We start from the raw sequence: 22,541 nt of genomic DNA on the forward strand, positions 1-22,541 counted from the left end.
AGGGAAAAGCTTTTGTTTGTGGGATTAGCTCTTGCAATGTGCAGCACAGCAGCAGCTGACCTTTTAACATGAGAAAAATCACACTAGTGTCCAGTTACATTCAGCCTGCTAAATTTAATCCCACGCATTTTTACGCCTGTCACAAACATATAGGATTATTACCAGGAGTCTACCACAAGTGGAAATGAAATGCGTTATTATCTCTTTAAACATGAATGGGTCTGTCACGGATGTCCTAAAGCTTTTTGCAGACACAATGCCTAGTTATCTCCCTACCTCCCTTCAGCTTCTCCACTCCCATGGCAGAGGACTGCTGTGATAAAGTTAATTTTTAGGTTCATGAGCTCAAGAGTGCTAAATAATCTCCAGTCGGGTGCTGTGGGTCAGTCAGGCTGGAAGGATTTGGGGAGACCAGCCAAGGAGCAAGCACAAACCTGAGGTACTCCCTGGGCCAGCACCATATGTGTTCTACAAGGGGTTTATTTTAAAACAGCTCTGGTGATCCACTCCGTGCTGTTGGCTTCTGCACCACGAACCACACTCTCAGCTACAAAAACTGCTTATGGATTTAGCATCACATATCTGCTGCCATATAGACCAGAGTCCTGGTCTCCCCAGCAGCCCACAGGTGGGTTTTTGTCTTGCAGATACCAGGGAGAGGAGAAGGGAGATGTTGGGTGCCCTGCTTACTGCGACAGTGTCAGGCAAGACGTGGAGCCTCTGATTTGATATAGTCAGAAGACTCCCTCCTCAGATAAGGACAGTCCTCCTCAGGGTGCTCCAACCCACAGCCAAATGCTTGCTGGTGCATGGTAGACGCTAGAGACATACTTGCAACCTTCATAAGTCAGTGCTGGTTGCCTATACGTGCTGAAAAAGGAGGCAAGTAGCATATAGCATGTAATCCTGCTGAACAACAACTAAATTTAAGTATTTCTCCCTATAAAAATACTGGTGGAAGACCTGCCAACACCAACACTCACTTAAATAAAGGAGACCATTTGTTTCAAATTTTGAGGGTGTGTTAACACACAAAAATCTTCATTTCTGGCCTACTGCTGCACTCACTGTTTCACAGAGTGCTCACACTTCTGACGAGTGTGAGAAGGCTCCTCACATGAGTGTTTCCCGACCTTACTTTCTGAATTCGATCTGCTAAGTGTTTGCTGCCAGCTGATAAATGAGAAGTAAGAATACTCATCAGTTCCTGAGTCAGTTCTGGGACAGCGGCTTCAGCTACTAAGTCTTGAGATCTGTTCCCTGCAGCTCTTGAAGATGATGGAGAGTTTTTAATATATTTTATATCCATCACAGTGTCCAAGGTGATTAGACTCCTCTGCTTAGGCAACCAAGTTGGTTATGCTGATAACCTCTATGCCATGCTGGCCCCAGGCTAGCCCATCCATGCACCCCAGGAATAGCTGGGTGTTGTACAGCCCCTCCACTGCTTCATCTCCACCACAAAATTCCCTGGAACCAGCAGAAGGTGCCACCTTTGAACAGCCATGCCAGCACTAGCGAGCCACGGGAAATCCTTGTAAGCTGGTCACAGAATTTTCTGGTTCATTACAAGGCTTACATTACAGCAGCACCAGGATTAGGAGAGCACAATCAGCACGGCTGAAAAGTCATTCAAGTGATTTGTGGCTTAAAAATATGAAAACTTCCGAATAACAGAAAAATGATTGATCATGTTGAGCAGACTACTTACAATGAAACCTTAATTAAAACTCTCAGGTAGGCTGTGCATGAAAGGAGAAAGTGAACAGCTTTCTCAGAGAAAAAAAAAAAAGAGTTTTGTGCTCAAATTTTCAGCTCCAAAACAACAAAGCACTTACACAAAGGTCTGACTTCAATCATATGCTGAAGTTTCCAAAATTAGTGAAAACAAAAATCATGGGATTTCAGAATGTTTTGAATCAGCCACATACTTAATTTCCTTGCTGAATCCTAGACAAAACTTTTATTCCTATTTCAATTATCTTTCCTCATATAAATTGAAGATTATTGAGTGCATTTTTTAACTTCATTTAGTATTTCTGAACACACTTCTGGAAACAGCTATCTTATAAAAGATGGATTCACAGAATCCTCTAAACTGGGTGATCAGTAAAAGTCCCCAACCTTTTGACACAATAAAACCACAATTCAGGATGTTGGCAAACTCCAGGTCTCATTTTTGGAGTAGAGCAGTATTAACTGTACTGCTTAGGTCAGAGTTTTTAAATGGTTTACGTGAGCCAAGAGATTGTGTTTTCCTTTGAATACTTCAGGAAATCTATGTAGCTAACTGTATGGGAAGGGTACAAAAGACAGTCTTATGTAAAATCTGGAAATGAGCATAGAGATATGCAAATAGTAAGCAGATTATGTCACTATTTTAAGTTGCCAACTTTTAAGTTTGGCATACATGTCAGTACTCATCTTGTAACCACCACCTAGTGACAGTAGAAAGAAAAACAGAACAATTTTGAATCTGAAGAAAATCACAGAGTGTGATCACTTTAGAGTATGGCTGTTTAGCCACCAAAACCCAGAAAGGTCATGGCTCATTGGTTAAATGCCATGCCATTAAGGTACAGCTCAAGGATGTTTAGAGACATTCTTTCTCACATGTGAAGCCCCATGGCTGAAGAAACAGTGCTGTCAAGTAGGTCACCTACCAGTTAAATGTTCAGATGTGGACGGGAACTCAAACCTCAGAGCTCCGCTACCACATTATAAAAATGATTGATATTCCACAAGTTGCACTGTGAACATCATGTGCAAAGATAACCTCAGGAATTCAAAGATTAGACAAGAGTCATCTTGTGTTGATTGATGGCCCTGTGTCACTCTGGGTTACGGGTTATGACCACTGGAGGCTTCAAAATGAACTAAGCCAAACATAGCAGCATCCTTTGCTCAGCGAAGCAAAGATGCGGGTCTGAGAAACCAAACTGTTCTGTCAAAAAATAAAATACTTAGCTCAGAAAAATCTGTCAGACTTTCAACACTTTTGACAGCTTCCATATTCAATGCATGCAAAAGTGAGTCTGATGAATGCAGGCAACACATTCAGAATGTTCCTTTGACATTAAAAATCCCTAATCTGGTATTTTATCCTTAAATAATTCACACATCTCTTTTATGTAGGTCTCTCTCTCTTGGATGCTCTATAGAGGAAATATCTTCATTAAAGCAAACAAAAATAAACCACTAGCATTAGAAGCTGTTCTCACATATGGTACAAAAGCATGCTAATAGTTTAATGACACTGATGAATAGCCTATATTAACTGAAGAATAGCTGTCTTTTAAGTACTACAGATATCATCCTGTATTAGGGCTGTCATTTATCATAAGAGGAGGAATTTTATCAGCAAGTAAAATGAAATGCATTCTATTAATGGTCATAGTTGCCCGATCTTTAAAATTCCACCGTAGTTTTTATGAGGACATCACTTTGTAAAATATTTGCTTTTAATTTGGAAACTTCTGTTCTTTAATTTCGTTAGGATCTTTATTTGTCATATCATTCTTGTTAAAAAAAAAAAAGAAGAGAAAGAAAAATAACAAAAATTTGGGTTATTAATATTTTGCTGAACTTTTCCCCATTTGTAAAGATGCAGTCAGTGTAGAGTTTGTGAATTCCCACGAAATTCAACAGAAGAATTTTAGATCAGCCATGGGGAATCTAAGGAAAATTGTCTATCCAAAATGATAAAAGAATAAGTGAACATAATTTTCTTAATTTTGTGCTGAAAGTACACACAAAAAAATAACTTGGATTTAATGGTCACTAGTGACTTTCTAACAGACTTTTTCCAAGACAACTATAATAGTAAAGAAATAGCTTCTTAAAAGGTAAGATATTTCTAATAACTCAGAAACCATGCTGTCAAACTTTTGTCATTCATATAGTTTAGGTCAAAGTACAAACACTTGACTGGTCAATTTTTATTCCTACAGCTTTCTCACTTCATATCTGTTTTAATTTTAAATTCAAATGTTCTTGTTGGGAAAAACTGACAGCAAGATCTTGTCCCTCTGTCTTGCAGGTGACACGCACGATTGTGTAGCTCAGCATCCCAAGAAGCAAGTCTGGATGAAGAGGAACAGAAAGTGTGACATGAAGTACACAAAAAAAAAAAAAATCACATGCCTCCTTGCCTCCTTTACATTTTCTAGACAAGAGGATTCTCCTCTAACAGATATTCTGTTAATTATAGCACGACGGTATCTGCTCAGTGCAGATTTTTCAGATGCTTTTAAGACTTCTTAAAGCCTGACACATTACTGTTTTTGAATACTCCACCACCACAAACTAGTTCTTCTCCTGTTAAATTAATAGATACGTTGCCCTACATTTTTGTGGAAGCAGGATTACCCACACATTTTAGAAATGAGACTATTCATGTGGTTTTTCTTTCATACCTTCTATTCAACTTTTGGTCAAACAACAAAGATTAGAGTAAGGAATTTTCTCTGTTTCTACATATTCTTTATAAATAGACCACTACTCCTTATATATAGACGTGTGACCGAGAGTACTTTAAAAACACAGTTCTGAACCCATTTTATTGGTAGGCATATTAGAGTCTAGACCTAGCTTGCCTAGCTCCAGGAACATGAAAAAGTGCTTACGTTAGGAGTTTAGCTGCTTTATCTGCCCTAGCTGTCAATGAAGAGAGGTAGAAGTCCACCAAGGCAATTCAGCTGCACTTAAGACTTCTGATATCATGCATTTGTAGCTTTACAAGCACAAAGGGAGACAACATCCAGCAAACAGCTGCTACTAAAATATGCAGAAAATCCAACCCAACATGTCTTAATCTTTTAATACAAACTTTAACTGTGTGATAATCATACAAGTCCCTAATAGATGTCTGAAGTGTCTAATATTACATAAGTTGAATCTTATTTTCCTAACAGTGTCAGATCTTTTAATGTGAATATTAACACAAATAAGAATCTTAACGAGCAGAATGATTTGTTTGATGAAATTTTATCACTGATCTTTTTTTTTTTTGTTCTTTGCATCTGGTATGAAGATGAATGACTTCGTATATAGCATTTAGCTGGAGTACCCTGATGTGAGAAGAGAACCTGCCAGTCTTGACAGATACAAATTAGCTGCTCAGAACAGGGTTTTCTGACACTCTTTCCACTGCCCAAGAGTGACACAAAAACAGAAGAAATGCACCCACAGGCTGGTGATGTGAGCACTCTGGAGGCCCTTCTGGCTGCCACCATATAAATACAGCCTTCAGCACCTCAAGATGTTGTTGTTGCGGTTGTAGCTTAAGGAAAAAAGTAATACACATTTTAAGCCTCAAAGCTACTTCTTAAAGCATGAGAACTTCCATTTTTTTTTGCAGTCAGGCTTCTTCTGCCATGAGACACTGAAACACAGGTTATTCTTTTCAGAACAGTGTCAATTCTTCACAAAATGTGACCACTGCTATCTGTTTTTCTATCAGCTGCCTGAAGAAAACAGGTTAACTGATTTGTCAGCCTATGGGAAGAAAAATATACGACAACATCAGCAGACTATGAATCCTAGACCAACTTCTCTCCTCCTAGTCCCTGAAAGAATGCCCAGCTGAGAGGAGAAGCATATCCATTACACTCTGAGTAGATTTAATCAATGAGAAAACTTAAATGAATATTTTAAAAGGGAGAGAACAGATTTTTCACATAATATTCCCATCTCCGTAAGCCCCACCAGCAACCCAACAGACAAGCTCTGGAGGACATAAAGGCACCTGGACTCCATCTCCCACTGACAACAGGTAACCTCATCCTGGTATCTGTTTGGTTGTTAAACTGCTCTTTGGTTTAAGGGGTGGGGAGAGGTGCAGATTTCAGTTTCAACTGAAGCTCAGGGAATATTCAGCCACTCAAAACATCTTTGTGATTTAAAATGTGAACAGACATTTGAAAATAAATACATAAAATCCCGTCATGGATTTAGGATTAAGGATCCACTGTTGTAAGTTCAGGCTGGCTTTCCGCATCAGAAACCACAGGCAAGCAGTGCTTCTTCACTTATGAAGAGTATCAGATCTTATGCTGTTAATGAATGTTCCTGACAAAATGTTGGTGGCAATAATTTAATTTTTATGCTCACAAGAAAACCTACTAAACATTTTTACAGCTTTGCTTTCCATCACTGCACTGTGTTTAACCGAGTAAGGTCTTTTTACAACCATGCATAAAGACAGCCACTGCCAAGAGAAGCATTTTTATAACCCTTATTAGTAAGATTTTCTTAATGTTCAGGTATTTCACACACAATGTTCTTTCTGCTACCTAACAAGAATTGTGACACACAGGTCTACCGTACTGAAGAAATAATAGCATATGTATTCGATTTTTGTTTGTTTGTAGCATCTTGATTCCTTTCTTCAATTCATGAAATAGTCATACAAGGATTTCCCAGATCCAAGCAGCACTAGAGTGAATAAGTGAATCACTGGGCTTGCAGAATTTCGGAGAGGAATTTGGCTAGTGATCACAAGATCGATGCTGCATGAAAATTTCTGAAGCTGCTTTCTGATTCCTCACATCCAGGGAGATTTCACTGTCTCCAAACAGATGTTTGTAAAAAGAAAACTGGAGTTATAATTTGGTTGGATAAGCAAATGTCTTCTGAACTGGGAACGGCAGTCTTCATGCAACAAAGTCCCAGCTTGAATAGCAGATGTGGCACTTAAGCAAAACTCCATTTAATTGTTCCAGATGAAAGGTCAAGATGTTTTAGTGCCTAAAGGAGCGCAGGATAGCACTTGAGCATCCTCCTATACCACAAGCAGATCCAACAATTACATTTTCAATCTCCAGTCTTAAGCTGTAATGAAAGATGTGCATATTTCTTCTCAGCAAATAAATGCAAAAATGACCACCTTTGAACAAGTCTGATTTTGTTTTGCTCTGACCTAGTTTCTTAGTTTCACACAGCCTCTGGGGAGGCTGTAGTTGCCAGTAGCCCCAAGGGACCTGTATGACAGTAGTGAACCCAAAGTAGTAAAAACATTTTGTCTCAATCACATCCTGTGTAAAGGTGTGCAGAAGATATATAGGTATTTACGGATATTTAAGAGCAAATGCATTTTCCCTGGCTCACAGGCTGTTTGTTCTGATGCTGTGGTACAAACACTCAATAAATGGTCAAACTGAAGCCTTAGAAATGCCAGTTGAAAAAGAACAGATATGAAATTATGTCAGTTCAAAGAGTGCCCTTTGCAAAGACTTTGCTTATATCCATAAAGAAGGCTTAATAAAGTGATCATGCAAATAGTCTGTTCAAAAATTTCACCAAATGCAAGTAGATATGTTCAAAAGTAGCTATGCCACAAAGCAGATGTTTGGCTTGAATAGAAATATTTTCTTATCAGTTCATAAAGGTGCTTGCTAAAAGAACCCCCCACTATTACCATGGCATGAAGCTTCTATTTGGATCCATGGATGCAATATGTGACACCTTATTCTATTTAGGAGAATTAGAATCCAGCTTTAAGAATGAGATTAATCTGTTGACACAAATGAATCAAGAATAACTTAAAATATTCACTCTAAAAGATAATGTAAAATGCATTTCTCTCCTACTGTAATTCGCCAGTTGCAGGACAGGTTGACAGGAAACCCCAGAGAAAATAAATGACTTTTCCGCTTAGCACTGCTCTGAGGAAAAGGACCGTAAATGCTCAGTTAGCACTTGCTCATCAAGCCATGTATGCCTGCAGCCTGGAAACTTGGACACATACCCTTCACCTGCGATCCACAGGCTCTTTGTTTACATTTGTTCTTGGGCTCCATCTCTTCACTTCTGGTTTCTCATCACAGCAGGAACTGCGGTGTTGGCACAGTAGCCTCCCACAGCATCTGGCACAAATTCTGGGTCTTTGTTTGAGAAGAGACGAGGACACAGCCGTGTCAGGCACCTAAAACCCAAGCAGTGTTCCCATGTTCTCTAACATAGACTTTTGCTTGAAGAAACAGCCATGCTGCCATTCAAGATTGAGACGCACGAACAGCTTCTATCCTATCTATATCAAGCAATGCTGCTTGCATTAATATCATCAACACTGAGCTTGCTAGCAAAGTGGAGCCTGCAGACAGCTGGGAATCATGTATTAACATGCTAAGTAATGTTTGTAAGTAAATTCCACCATTTCGTATATATAAAGGGCACCAAACTCTGTAAGTGTTTATTACAAGTTTCTGTTTTTCCCCTGTGGCTCTAAACCAAATCTCATTTACAAGTGAGAATGTGTTATCCTACATAGTGAATACCTGACCTTTTATTTCTACAAAGTAATTTCCAGAAACAAAGCCAAAAGCATGTACTGCTTCTGACAGGGTGACAGTGCAGCATTTCATATGCATATTTTCTTGGAAAAAGTATTTGGAAAAAGCTGTTGGAGACCAATTAAACTTTATCACCTGACTATGCATGCTCACAATAACAAGATTGTTTATTAATATGACTGCAACCCCAACACAGGCAGAGCTTGGCCAGAGTTATACAAACCACGGGTTTCAACACCGCCTCTAACAGGAAACTCTGCTGGAGAGAGGATGAGAGAGGATACTTAAATCAAAGAAATTTGTGCAGTGTGATGGTAATGGAACATAAGTGCTTTATTGGTAGGGACTGCACTTACGTATGGGATTAAACATTTTGTTGAATCAAAACCTTAGGACATTTCATTCCATGTTTACACTTTACATTTCCCTTACTATTTGTTTTGCTATTACATAAATATATCTCTGATAACTATATCAACCTTATATGGCTGCTCCCCAGACAGTCTTTAACTAACCATCACAAGATCCGTAGTAGTGTTTCTGTTTTACAGATATCTGCAGGATTGTTCTTGATAACATATGGGTTGTGACAACCAGGTGTCTGTGACAGGACACAAAATCACAGAATGGTTGAGGCTGTCAGGGCCCTCTGGAGGCCACCAGGCCCAAGCCCTGCCCCAGCAGGGCCACCCAGCGCAGGCTGCCCAGGCCCATCTCCAGGCGGCTTTGGAAGGCCTCCAAGGAGGAGACCCCACAGCCTCTCTGGGCAGCCTGTGCCAGGGCTCCTCACCCGCACAGCACAGCAGTGCTCCTGGTGCTCAGGGGGAGCCTCCTGGGTGCCAGTTTGTGCCCAGTGCCCCTAGTCCTGGCCCTGGGCACCTCTGACAAGAGCCTGGCTCTGTCCTCTCTGCAGCCTCCCCTCAGTTATTTACAGACATGGATGAGATCCCCCTGAGCCTCCTCTTCTCCAGGCTGGGCAGTCCCAGCTCTCAGCCTCTCCTCCCAGGAGAGCTGCTCCAGGCCCTCCATCATCTTGGTGGCCTCTCTTGGACTCTCTCCCATAGGCCCAGGTCTCTGGGGGGGCCAGAACTGGACCCAGTGCTCCAGGCGTGGCCTCACCAGTTCAGAGCAGAGGAGAAGGATCACCTCCCTCAGCCTGCTGGTGATGCTTTGCCCAATGCAACCAAGAATACCGTTAGCCTTCTTCATGGCAAGGACACATTGCTATCTCATGTTCATCTCGGTGTCCAACAGGACCCCAGGTCATCTCCTGATGCTTCCAGCTGAGTGGGCCCCAGCCTGTGCTGGTAACTGGGGTTGCTCCTCCCCAGGTGCGGGTCTCTGCCCTTCTCCTCGGTGGACTTCATGAGATTCTTGTCAGCCCACCTCTCCAGCCTGTCCAGGTCTCTGTGTACAGCCCTCTGGGGAATCAGCCACTCCCCCTAGTTTCCTGTCGTCTCATCATATTTGGGATTAACATTAGCTGTGCCCCACAATACCAAAAGCTTTCATTGCCTAAAGTCTCTCAGTGACTGGTAGTCAGGTCCGTTTTCTTCAGTCACTGAGAGGTGAACGCGAGCAACCAGCTTTAAAATTCAAAAAGCCTGAAAGGGAAACCTGGGCTTGTCCAGCACGTTCTTACTATTTTTTTCCAGAGTATGCTTATTTCTGGATGACTAATAGAAGTGAGTATCTAAGGACTTCAGTAGCTTCCAAATGTAATGCTAAGTTAAAATGATTTTAACATCTTTTAGAATAAAGACTGTGTTTGTCCAGCAGAGGGAGACTAGAGTTTTATATAAACATAATAGAGACTCTAAGCATAACAAGGAAAAAAAAATCTATCAGCTACAGATTTTAATATAGTTTTTGTTTTCTAAGACAGCTCTCTAGATCATATAGAAAGCTAAATATATGAAAAACCTGATGAAAATCGTACTTTAAGCCATATTATAGTACTGGATACTGATGAAGGATTCACAGCCTTCATTCCAGTTCAAGTGTGATCCTGTATAAATAACAACAGAAAACATTTTTTTCTAACATGATTTCAAAGTCCTATTGGGATTCTTGATTAAATTTAAAATGCACTCTTTCACGTGCTTTCTTAATACACATATGATCCCTGAAACACTCATTGCATGGAAAGTAGGATAAAAAGCCATAATATAGAAATGTTAGGGCTTTCCATTAGCTAATGAAAGAGCATCTATTTCCAGAAATCCAGTCACAGAACTGTCTTCAATAAGAAGTGTTCTACTAATACTTTAAAAAAAAAAAAAAAAAGCTTCATATACTAATTGGAAATATATTTTATTTCTTAGATAATCCTTTTTCCATTTTTTTTCAAGCTAGAAAACCTAAATCAAAACTGCTATATTTAATAGGGGAAAAAAATATTTTAAAGGAGATCTCACTTAAAGGAAAAAAAAAAAAACAACAGATCTAACCTCTGGAGGGCTAAAAGAAAATATGTGTTTATTCATCTAATTACTTCTAGCTTTGACTCCACTGTAGTGCTGTCTATCTGTGCTTAACTCCTTTCAGATGTTCTAGTCATTAATTTATGAATCTCCCTGCTCATATTAATAATGATACTAATGTCAAGAGCAGCGCAATATAGGCATGGAAAGCCATAAACCACAGCAGCAGCACGTATTAATGGGGTCCTGAATCAGCCAAATAGCTATGGGTTTGCAGGCCATACACTTCTGGTTTTCAGTTCACACCAAGCAAGAATTAGAAGAAACTCGATGCCACTAAATAAAAGTATGTAAGAAAATGGTGCGAATGTGCCATTATCCCTGAAACAACTCCGGTGACAGTGTGCCAAAGGGAAAATGAATCCTCAGACTGAGGAGAAGTGGAGGCAGTCCAGTATGTATTGTGAGCAGCCACAGGAGGACTTTGGTGATCCTGTGCAATTGTATTCCTGAGTCTCTCTGTGATTAATCGTTTTGTGTGCTGAAAAGAGAATTTTACCCGGAACTAAGTGAGAGACTCATACACAATTAACATACAATGATAAATGAGAACCTGCCAGCTTACCACGTGTAGATCAAGGAAGGGAGATGAGGACAAAACTAAGATAAGGGTACATCTCTCCTTCCTTTGTACTCTCTTTAAAGGCTGATCAGATACAGACTTCTGGCCTTTCTGAAAGCCCAGTGACTATGAAACCTAGTGCCAACTAACCCAGCCTCACTGACCATGCCATACAGCAAAAATGCTCCCAAGGACAGCCCAACATACCCCTCATTAACAGCCACTCATCAGCCACACTGCAGTCTCCTCCTGTTACTATTTCTGATGACGTGCCTGTAGCTCTCCATTCCTAGATAAAGATCTAAGCATTTTCAGCCAGGCTAAAATAAAATAAAATAAATCCAGTGTGCTCTACAGGGGAAAACAGCTGCCAGCAGTTTGCACTCAGGAAGAGGTCAATGAAAACTGGTAAGAAGCTCTTCACAGACAGTGCCAGGTGTCTTTAGAGGAGCCCAGTAAAAACATGATCCTGATATAAAAACTCAGTCTCTGGGCTGGCTTTTCCCCTCTCACCTCCCTGTTTCACCACAGGAGAAATCCATCACCCATTGCCTACTTTGTAAGCAGTTTTAAAGCTGCTGGTGGAGTTTTTGACCCAATTAGAGCTTATCTGGCACAGAGCGCTGTTCACAGGCTGCTCAGATTCACAGCTGCAATAAAGGAGAGCCCCTTGATAAAGAGTTCTTGGGTTTTTCTTTGTTCAGAGAGGAAATTCAGCTGACTTACTTTGGGGATTACTGCATGATCAAGATAGTTGCATAACTAGGAGGATCATAAACACCATTTTGAATTAACAAATGAACCCTCACGTGCAGGTAGGAGAAAGATAAGCAAAATCAACACGGGCTTCTGTAGTGGGGAAAAGGGCAAGGCCTCTGATTACAGAGCTCAAGAATAACAGCCACATAAAAATGATGTGCAAAACAGAAAAAGAAATATTAGGCCTTAAAGCATATTCTGTGCTTGTTCTGTGTTATTTTTTAGATCTGGTGTTGTCAGCCTTCAGAACAAAACTATCATGTCAGAGCCAAAAAAGCCAATGAAGTAGATGGCTTAAAACCAATTGAGAAGTCTTTTGACTTCTTTCCTAGTTTCTTTGCTTGTTTCCCGATTCTTTGGAAACCTTTCCTGAAATTGCATAGGGAATGCTGCCAATTTGGTGTGTGTGTCCCCATCTCCTTGGAGCAGACCCACTAACTGTATGCTATGACTTACATGGGAAAAGCCATCACCCTGTCCTTCTCTTTCCCCTTCTCTCTCACAATTGCACATCTGCCCTACCTGTCTCGTTCTGTTTGCAGTATCCTGCACTCACCTTCTGTCTTCCTGTCCTTGTTCTTTTATCTGCAGTTTTACTATGTACTCCTCTGTACTGGGAGCCTATATAAAGCATTATATTTGATGAACCAGCAATCTTGAACAGTCCATGTCGGCTCTGCTGGGCTTTGTACAAAAGCCCACTTCACTAATGTAACCTGTAATTTATAAACTCTCTGGGAAGGGTAAACTGCATGTGGACTGAGGGGTGGATTGCTGATTAGTCCACCATACAAGGGTCAGATTTGTGCAAGGATGGCCACATCCTCCTCTGATTTGGATGTACGAATTATCTTTTAAAAATGAGACAACAGAAAAATTTTTTAGATAAAAATGTTGCCTGGCCACCCAAAGGATGAGCAAACAGGAGCTTGAGGCCTCACAGTGCTTGCATGCCTTCAGTGGAACACAGAAGCGATGCCTGATAACAATGCTGTCTCAAAACAGTTTTCCATTCAAACTTGCTCGAGTTCAGTTGGAGTGACCTCCCTTTTGCCTCAGAAAAAGGACAGCTTTTCCCAATGCATTCGAACATTTCAGGATGTCTGCAACAGCAAGGAACTAGATATTAAAGTGACATTGGCAGTCTTTTGGCAGCCAGTGTTACTATGCTGTTTATGGCTGATCTGCAGCATGCTGTTTCTCTCCCAGAACCTCATATAAAGATAGGCAGGGACTTAAATTTTATAAAGAAACATTACCTCACATGCAGTGATCCCAAATCCCCTAGTCATGCTAGCTGAAAAGTAAGCCTGTGTAGAAACCTCTCTATATCAAAACCAACTTGCCCCAGCAATGAAACTGTCCACATCTATTAAATGAGCATTGTGCAGTATATGGTGAAAAATGAACCAAGTTTCTTTCAATTCACTCAGTCCTGTTGATCTTAGGTGTTCACAAATAATAAACTATTCTAGCAACTTAGATTAAACATTAGGAAAAAAAATAAATTATTCCATGACTACTGACATCAACACAGACAAGTTAAAATAATCTTGCTGGAGGTATTAGCCAACACCTAATATTGCCAGCAAAGAATCATACTTTACATGAGAATTTAAAGTAGTTTTCCTTCACAGGATTAAAATATAGTCATAAACTAAGCCAGGAAAAAAAAAAAATGTTCAGGGGTTGTTCGGTGTTGTATTTCCTCCTTTGCTCTCCTTACACTCATAGGAGGAACAGAAACTCCACCCAAGCTTTCATCCTACTTCTGCCTGAAGATCTAAGCAGGTGCACAGTCATCGATACAGCACAGGACTGAAGACGTTCAAGCATGAGAAATTCTCTGCCAAGTTTCTTTCTTCTTTTTCTTTTTTTTTAATTTCTTGGGTAAGTGCCCAGACACCAACCCAACCGCTTGCTCTGCTCAACAGAATCTATGTGAAAACAGGTGTGAGTAAATAAGAAAATTAAAGAAAGCATTTTGGCAATGTTTGCTGTTGAGATTTAAATCTGACTTTTGTCTTTTCTGACTGATATTTGTAATTGAGATTATTTGTGTAGTCTCCTCTTAAGCAGAGCTTCCCTCTGACCAGATTCTGGAGCTCTGAAGTTTATGGCTAAAATATTCCCCAAGAGAAATCCTGAAAACAGTAACTAGTTACTGGAAAACTGCAAGATCAGCACTAGATTTAACTAGATCAATTTGAATAATTAATGTATAACAACCTTTAGTTAATCATCTATCTGTTTCAGGTTATTCATCTGCAACAAATTCCAATATTCAGCAAAGAATCCTAAGAGTGAAAAGCTCCAGGAACAGAACACAGAAAAGCCCTGCAAGTATTTTTTGTGAGTATGAGACCCAAAAGATGCTATCAGGAGTTTCTGTTCTTCTTCTTTAAGAAAGAAGGGTTGGGTCCTATGTGCTGACTCCAGTGGGAGCTTTTAGGCTCTGTTCTCTTTTGAATCACATCCCTGATGACTTTTTTTGTTACAGTCAGCATTTTACACAAACATGTTTGCTAAAATATTTAAAGCTAGAAAGAATGTATTTTTTTTCTCTTTCTGTATCGGAGTAAATGGAGTGTTTTTTAAAGATGCTGAGAGTTACCAACAGCAATATGCCAAGCGTTTCTTAAAGTTAGATCCAGATTTAAGGAGCCTAAATATGGACCCAGATAGGTCAAATCATAGGCAAAGAAATCAGAGGATATGGAATTCATTCAGTAAAAGAGAACCTGAGAATGGGTGAGTAAATTTGGGTGTTTTTTTCAGAGCAAACATTAATTTCCAAGCTTTTCATTCCACGTGCAGGACACAATGGCCCTGGATAAAATGGAAAAATTGCATCTGGAAGATAAAATGATCCAAACTGAGCTGTGTGAATTGGAAGGTATTCCCTTAACAAAACCAGTATACAGCATATGGGATCAAGTGTGGAACTTCAAAGCCAGACCTGACGATCTTCTCATTGCAACCTATGCAAAAGCAGGTTTGTGTGTAGAGGAAATAGAATAGAAAAGTTTGAGATAGTTCTTACTATTGGAATGGAAAATTATATTATTCTATTGTGACTGATATTTGTTAATCCCAAAATAGACATATTTTAAAGATGTCAAGCTCTGTCAGATGTGGTGACCTACTTTTGACTTCTTTGGCAGAAATAATATCAGTGTATTACTATTGAAGTTCACACCATCAAAGTCTAATTACATATTTCCTTTGATTTAGATTATATACATACATATTAATGTACTGTAAAACTTTTACAAGATTTAAAGAAGCTTGGTATAAATTATCATTTACTAAGAAATAATAGAAACCGTTCAAGTATGAATTGTATTATGAATATGGCAAATGACTTGGCGTAAACCAGTACTGATACTTGGAAACAGGTTACTTATTTTAAAGAAATAACCAAATTTACTTAATAATTTCAGCCATTAAAATACCCACCATTAATCTTAGCTATCTGGTATTTGTATTTTTATGTATTAATTGGACCCTTAACTTGTTAATATTTCTCTTCTTTGTTAGGCTCTTTATATTTATATAAAGGAAAACAATGAATAACAGGCATCAATATTAATCTTGGATGAACAAAATCATGTACAGTTTATAGGATTCAAGAACAGACTGGGTAACATTTGATGATCATAAAAAATTAATGACTTGAATTAGCAAGAATTTTTAAGTGTTGTTTCCAGCAGAGGAAAAATAAAATTATTATTACTGAAAATTAATTACTTTTGAAGGTAGGAAAAAATAGATTTTGCTGAAAGCTTTCAACTTATTTCTAGTATACTGAAAGCAAAAGCATACTATTTTAATCAGCCTGGATTGAAATATCCCAGCCATTGAACTGAGAAGAAATAAAGTTAGGAGTCCATTTGACGTTATTTTCTATCTGCCAGAACTGCACACTTCAAGCATCATATTAAGGACTGAGTTTCCTGCCCACATTGCTTTCTAGGATATCCCTTAGTCTGTTCCCTAGATGACCTGATACAGTACCTGAGACGAGATGTAGTTAACCCAGTGACCACAGCTATAGGGGAAAAAAGGCACCCAAGGGACACAATTCTGTATCTCTTACAAGATGTTGCATTAGCTCAGGCAAATGAAGTAAAATGTTGTGCTGAAAATTCATTAAAGCATTTCAAACAGGAACATTGAAAATACTGCAACTTTTTTATATGACTGTATTTCATACAGTCAAACTGCATGAAATTTTTACTCACTCAAAGTTCAGGTATTTCATTTTTTCATTCAAACTTTGAAAACAAGAAGTTATATTAGCTGGATTTTCTGAGGGATGAAAATTGGGATATGTCAATTTCACTCTTCTTTTCAAATACTACAGTCTCCAAATTGTATTATGTGAGTTTATCTCAGAGTTTTCCTCATTACTGGAGTAGTAGCAGAGAGGTTTTCTGTTTGCAAGAATAAACCTGTCCAAAAAAAAAGAATCTCTGAAATAGGTCTTTGGAAATTACCTTTGCATTCCTAGTTATGCATTTTTTTTTTCTCCATGGTTGTCTCTTTAAATTTTGTCACCCACGTGCTGTGCTGTTCCTTCTTTCTTTGAAATGGAGTCCATCCATCTGACTTTCAGTTCTCTAGCAGAAGAGACTCTCATCCCTCCCTGAGAGAAATATCTAAACATTGATATTTTCAGGTACCACATGGACACAGGAGATAGTGGATATGATTCAACAAAATGGAGACACTGAGAAGTGTAGACGTGCCAGTACTTACAGACGCCATCCTTTCCTTGAATGGTATATGCCAGAGCCTGCGCCTAATGGTTACTCAGGTGAATATCAAAGAGAATAGGTTTGTATGTTAGACAAAATGAAGCAAAACAAACATCCAGAACTGATGCCACATTTTTTTCTAGGGAAGGTCCCACTTTATTTGCCCCTGCACTATGCGCTATGTCAGGCATCAGGGCACTGATTTAACATAAACATCGAGTGCTACTCAAGCCAATGCAAGGCTGACAGATAGGGCACAGGCCCTGCTGAAGACCGTGTGGCTCCAGAGTGGCATCTGAAAGCTGTGTGTGATAGATACTCACAGTACCTAACACGGCAGCAGATGGGCATCACGTGGAAACATGAGTGCGAACTGAATCCCATCCTGTGACTAGGGGCTATATGGAATGGAAACCTATGTCTTGGATATATTTCCAAAATGTGAATGATGTGTTTTCTGTGGGTTTGGTATTGTTTTGAGTAACTGCTGTTAAATTCAAGGGTCTAGTCATCATAACAAGCTACTGGGCATTCAGGGAACTGGCAGGCCTGACTGTTCTGCAAAGACAGCTCCCTGCAAGACCCTTCCCCCAGTAAGGACTCCCATCCCACACAAATCATTAAGCCAGACTCTCTTCGCATTTGAATCCAAAAAGCTTGAATGACTGCAGTAGAAGTGCTACTTTTTGTCTTCTAATCCAGACTGCATTGACATAAACAGAGACACAAAAAATGATAGAAGTTGACAGAGGATGCTAGCAAATAAATGAGAGAGGTCATGACAGACACTTAGGGGGGGAAATAACATATCTCCACATATCCCCAGATATTCTCATGGATTCCCATATATCCAGAACTACTCACAATCTACTCTGCATACAATATGAACTTTATCCATCATTCTCCCAGCTTTTCTTTACATGCTATCCAGAAAGTCTAGTCAGCTACTCTGTTATTCTCATATCCTAGGACAAACAAACAAACAAAAACAAAAAGCAAACAAACAGAAGAAACACCTCTTACTTGCAAAGAAAAAGGAGATCACTAAATATTGTGAAGGAAAAACATTGGGTGGGTAAAAATAAATTAGTATTCATCGTTATCCCTCGGCTTAGACATGGGCCCAAGAAAGCAAAGTGAAGATATGAATTAATGTTCTCCCTTTTCTTCTTGAATACATAGGTACAATGCTGTCTATGTTACACTGCTACCTAGTTGCTTTCAAGAAGTCAGTCAAAATCTCACCTATGAGAGTAGCAAAGAAGTGCTAGCAGAATGTAAAGAACAGGTCAGTTCTCATAAAATGTTATTCCATAGGCCTGGAGATAGCTGAAGCTATGCCTTCTCCACGAATCATAAAAACTCATCTTCCTGTGCAGATGGTGCCCCCCTCCTTCTGGGAACAAAACTGTAAGGTAAGGTTGAAGAGGTAGGACTCAGTCTACTTCAACTGGAAAGAAAGTGATATAAAACAGGACTCAATATTATTTCGAGTCTTTGTGAAAACTGAAGGTCTCCTCAGCTATCTTCCCTTTATTGTGCAATGTCTGTGGGAAACTAAAGAAGTTATAACTGAGTTATCTGAGTCTTTCTTGCAGTTTTCTCTCAGGAGAGGCTCAATATCTATGTCGCAGCCATGTGTAAGTTCATATTTCTCTCTTTCTCTCTCTCTCTCATTTTCATACCCAATAAAGATAATCTATGTGGCGAGAAATGCAAAAGACAACCTGGTGTCATACTACCATTTCCACAGAATGAATAAAGCACTTCCTGACCCAGGAACCATGGAAGAGTTCATGGAGAAATTCATGGCTGGAAAAGGTGATGAACTGCGATCAGTTGTATAAGAGATTTTGATCGTTTTAAAAATGCATGGCATTGATTTATCTATTTCAGCTACGGTTTGAAATCCAGTGCTGACACTCTGTGGAAGAATATCCACTAAAGGTGTTTTAGTAGTAGCTTCATTCAGAGGGTTTTATAGCACCAAAAAGGTGAATCCTATCTTTAAACTCACATTTTGAAAAACAATTGCTGCTTTTTATTCCACTATCATTCAAAAACATATATGATGATTTTAAGGTAATCTCTCTATAAGGTTAAAAGAAACCTGCTTGGAGGACAGCTGGGAAGGAACAGCAGCTCAATGGCTGTACTCTAATGTGACACACAAGAATGTAAAATTTAATTTTGTATAGATTGTGCAGTATGAATTTGAGCTAAGAGAGTTTTTTTACCTCAATTCACCTGTCTAAAAATCAGGCATCTGAACAAAGCTGGTCATCTAGCTAAGGACAGGCAACCCCAGAAACTGATTCTTCCTCTTCTAAGAGAGATGCTGGTATCCAAAAAATAAAAACCTGGTCATTTGGATGACGGTCTTCAGTTTGGGTCAGTAAAACTTCAATAGGTCCTTTTTTTTCACTACCATGTTGGCCTAGAAACACCACTGTCTGGACCAGCATGAGAGTCTCATTTCTAAATGAGACATTGTGTCTTGTGTTAGACAGGCTGAGCTTGTGAGCCCTCTGTCCCAGTGCAGACGTTTAGAATATAGGAACCTCTGTCCAAGCTAGTCATCTCAGTACTTGCTGGAGAGAAACAGGCACTTCTGATAGCACACTAAATAGTTAAACCAGTTAGGAGCATAGAGTAATGCAGGTGGGAAGGGGCCTTTGGTGTCCGTCTGGTCCGCCCCCCTGCTGAAAGCAGGGCAAATTAAAAGCGGTTTTATCCAGTCAACAAAATGAGCCACATTCTGGAAATGTCTGCTTCTCTCCATCAAAAGGGCAGCCTAGATTTTTCATTCAGGTGTAAGCATCTGCAGTTAGACATCAATCCTGCTCTGAGCATCCATATACCTAAGGGATTAATAGCATGAAGGCTGTGTTCAGTACAGAGCACAGCAATCATGGCCACAGTGATTCAAAACCAGCTAGGAAACAACCAGACACTGGTTATGGAGGATACGTGAGTGCCTAAAGACAGATCGGGCATTTATAACTGCTGCTGCTCTTCTCCTTTTTCAGTGCTTTGGGGCTCCTGGTATGACCATGTGAAAGGATGGTGGAAGGCAAAAGACAAGCACCGTATTCTCTACCTCTTCTATGAAGATATGAAGGAGGTAAAGACTGAATGTGTGTTTATAGAGCTTTTCTTGAAACCTGAAAGTTTAGCAGATATTATCTACACTCAACAGTTGTCTATTGTAACTTTAGCTGCATCAGACTTCTCACCCCAGCAACAACCACAGTGTTAACACTGTCATTTCCTTCTTTTTCTTCGCTCTGTATCTTATCCCGTTTTCTTCTCTCTGCAGAATCCAAAGAGAGAAATTCAGAAGATTATGAAGTTTATGGAGAAGGACTTGGAACAGGAGGTTCTTAACAAGATAATCCATAACACCTCATTTGAGATAATGAAGGAAAATCCCATGACAAACTACACTAAGGATTTTGTGGGATTAATGGATCACTCAGTTTCCCCATTCATGAGAAAAGGTACTGAAGTTTATTGCTGGTATCAATTCACTCTTCCTGGTATAATTCTGCCTCGAAATAATCCTTCCCTTCAACTACAATTCTCTTGTAAGTTGTGGCTAATGGGCTTCAAGAAATACTGGTAAAATATATTTTATTTTATTTTTTCCATAGGAGTTGTCGGGGACTGGAAGAATTATTTCACTGTGGCACAAAACAAGAAATTTGACGAGGATTATAACAAGAAAATGGCTGATACATCTCTTGTTTTTCGTGCAGAATTGTGATTATTAGTAATGGGAGTTATTCTTTATGATCTATCGGCCTTTCCATTTTATGTATTTTGCTTTTCCTCGTGTCCCTAATATTTCAATATCTTTCTTTCACATACCACTGATTTTTCATTATGATGAGAGTTCCCGAATTATGAGGAAGTTTAGACTGGTCTATCTGAAGAAAATAATCCCTCTCTCGATACTTGTCATCCAACTCTCCCACAGTAACTTTTAGCACTAACTAAAATATTTCAGACATGTTTTGAGTTTGTGTCTTTGTTAAACTGCAGCGTTTTCAAATCAACCTGGCAATTTCAAATGAGAAATTAGGAACCAAAAAAAAAAAAGTGTTAAAAGAATGCACAAAGTGTGGGCATTATATGTCATTCCCATGCTGTGCAAATATTTACCAATAAAGAACAATAAACAATTTTAAAAGGTGGTCAAGTATAAACAGAGCAACAGAATTGCAGAAAGTAGAATAACTTCCTTTTTTTTTTCTTCCTTACTTTAAGCTGGACATCATAAATGTCACTGAGATGAAAGCAACATTTCCAAAAACACTAAATACCCATTAATTCCGTTGACAAAACTTGCTAAGGAGCTATATAGAGGTGTTTATCTGTAATCCATCTGTGGAGGTATTTGTCCTTACTGCATCAAGTCAAGAAGCTCTTGCCATTGTTGCCTGTTGAAACGGATATCACCAACTTCTGTAAATATTTGGAAAAGTTGCTATGAAGCAGGACAAGAGTCACTGTGGCATATACTTGCCTCTTCTTCACCTTTGCAAATGCGTCCATCAAATATATCATTACCACTTCCTCCTTTTCTTTGCTCTTCTCTTGACCAAATATGCAAACAGCCTAATGAGGACTTTTAGTTGCAATAGGGTCTGGTCAATATTATCACATAATACCTTAGCATTAGCACTGGCACTGTAGCCATTCTTTGGCAGGAAATTAATTTAAACAATAAACAGCCCTTTCTTATCATAGACAACTGTTACCAATCCACTTCTGAAGAGTTCCTGTTTAACTGCATTTGTCCTCTGAATGTCAGAGGGAAAACTACATAGACTGCCACAGCTGGAGGAAAATTCTGTTTTAGTCTCTATAGCTAAGCACAAAATGTTTGCTGTGCGTATTTTCTCTTTGGTCTGTGGAAGGTTCCAGGGATTTAACAACAGCAGCCACTGCCAGCACACGCAGACCATTTCAGGCTAGCGATTTAATCTAAATATCTAAATTGAATGCAGTTCTCTAAAGGGCACCAATATTAAGTTTGGAAACAAACAAAAGGCTTCTCATTAAATGTGGAAGTTACATTGTCAGCTCCCAATCCAATGAGTTTCCCTTAAAAAATGCAGGAAACACTGGAACTAGAAGCAGGCATTTGCTATACAAGTGCAAACGTAGGTATTGGGAGGGCTTTAGGTGAATGGAGATTCCTGCCTCCATAAAAAAGATGTCTCCATAAACCAACTACCTGAGAAAAAATCATCTGGCAGAGGTGCTGCTGTTTGCAGCAAAACTAAATATGAGCCCGGGAAGCTTTCTGTGGCTTCTCTAGCTTTTGTTCATTATTAACTTACTGTCACCAGAACGAGGAAAAGGCGTTGCCTGTTCTATGGCATTTTTTCATTCTCTTGGGTCACTCCATGAAATTACATGAGTCAGCTGTTTGTCAATCTAATCCTTGTTCAGGGTCATAGGAGCCATTGGTAAATGGAAAAAAATGCTTAACTCAGCAGTTGGGTGACATTTTAGAAGTTGAGCTGTACAAAAGGTCACATACATAGATGACCTATTTGCTCCTCCTTTGAAATCTCTCCATCTATTAGAAGGACAAAAATGCTGAAGGTGGCTGTGGCAAGGTAAGGGTAATAGAGGCTTGAGTTATATTGGCTAAGTCACCTTTGTTCTCTCTTCC

General features: G+C 39.4%; 1 protein-coding gene and 1 long non-coding RNA gene across 2 annotated transcripts in view; one reads left to right on the plus strand and one right to left on the minus strand.

Annotated features, from left to right (window-relative positions):
• Positions 1-12,795, minus strand: part of LOC308199499 — a 137,525-nt gene extending 124,730 nt beyond the window's left edge. The window contains exon 1 of the long non-coding RNA XR_013954687.1: positions 12,652-12,795. This is a non-coding gene — a long non-coding RNA (uncharacterized lncRNA). The remainder of the gene's footprint in view (positions 1-12,651) is intronic.
• Positions 12,054-21,047, plus strand: SULT1C4 (sulfotransferase family 1C member 4). The gene is made up of 10 exons (XM_080603741.1): positions 12,054-12,151; positions 13,830-13,985; positions 14,352-14,447; positions 14,913-15,090; positions 16,777-16,914; positions 18,173-18,270; positions 18,550-18,676; positions 19,885-19,979; positions 20,175-20,355; positions 20,509-21,047. Exons 4-10 carry the CDS (start codon positions 14,919-14,921, stop codon positions 20,619-20,621), a joined length of 924 nt encoding a protein of 307 aa, XP_080459867.1. The 5' UTR covers positions 12,054-12,151; positions 13,830-13,985; positions 14,352-14,447; positions 14,913-14,918; the 3' UTR covers positions 20,622-21,047.
• The last annotated feature ends 1,494 nt before the right edge of the window (positions 21,048-22,541 follow it).

The sequence above is a fragment of the Anser brachyrhynchus genome (genome assembly GCF_964034855.1).
Source record: "Anser brachyrhynchus genome assembly, chromosome: 1".
NCBI classification, from domain to species: domain Eukaryota; kingdom Metazoa; phylum Chordata; class Aves; order Anseriformes; family Anatidae; genus Anser; species Anser brachyrhynchus.

What these genes read in the sequence shown, in the direction of transcription:
- SULT1C4 (XM_080603741.1), top strand. Translation starts at nt 14,919, where the DNA reads ATGGCCCTGGATAAAATGGAAAAATTGCATCTGGAAGATAAAATGATC. An exon ending in TCTGGGAACAAAACTGTAAG is followed by an intron (nt 18,271 to 18,549) that starts GTAAGGTTGAAG and finishes TACCCAATAAAG; the next exon opens with ATAATCTATGTGGCGAGAAA. An exon ending in GAAATTCATGGCTGGAAAAG is followed by an intron (nt 18,677 to 19,884) that starts GTGATGAACTGC and finishes CTCCTTTTTCAG; the next exon opens with TGCTTTGGGGCTCCTGGTAT.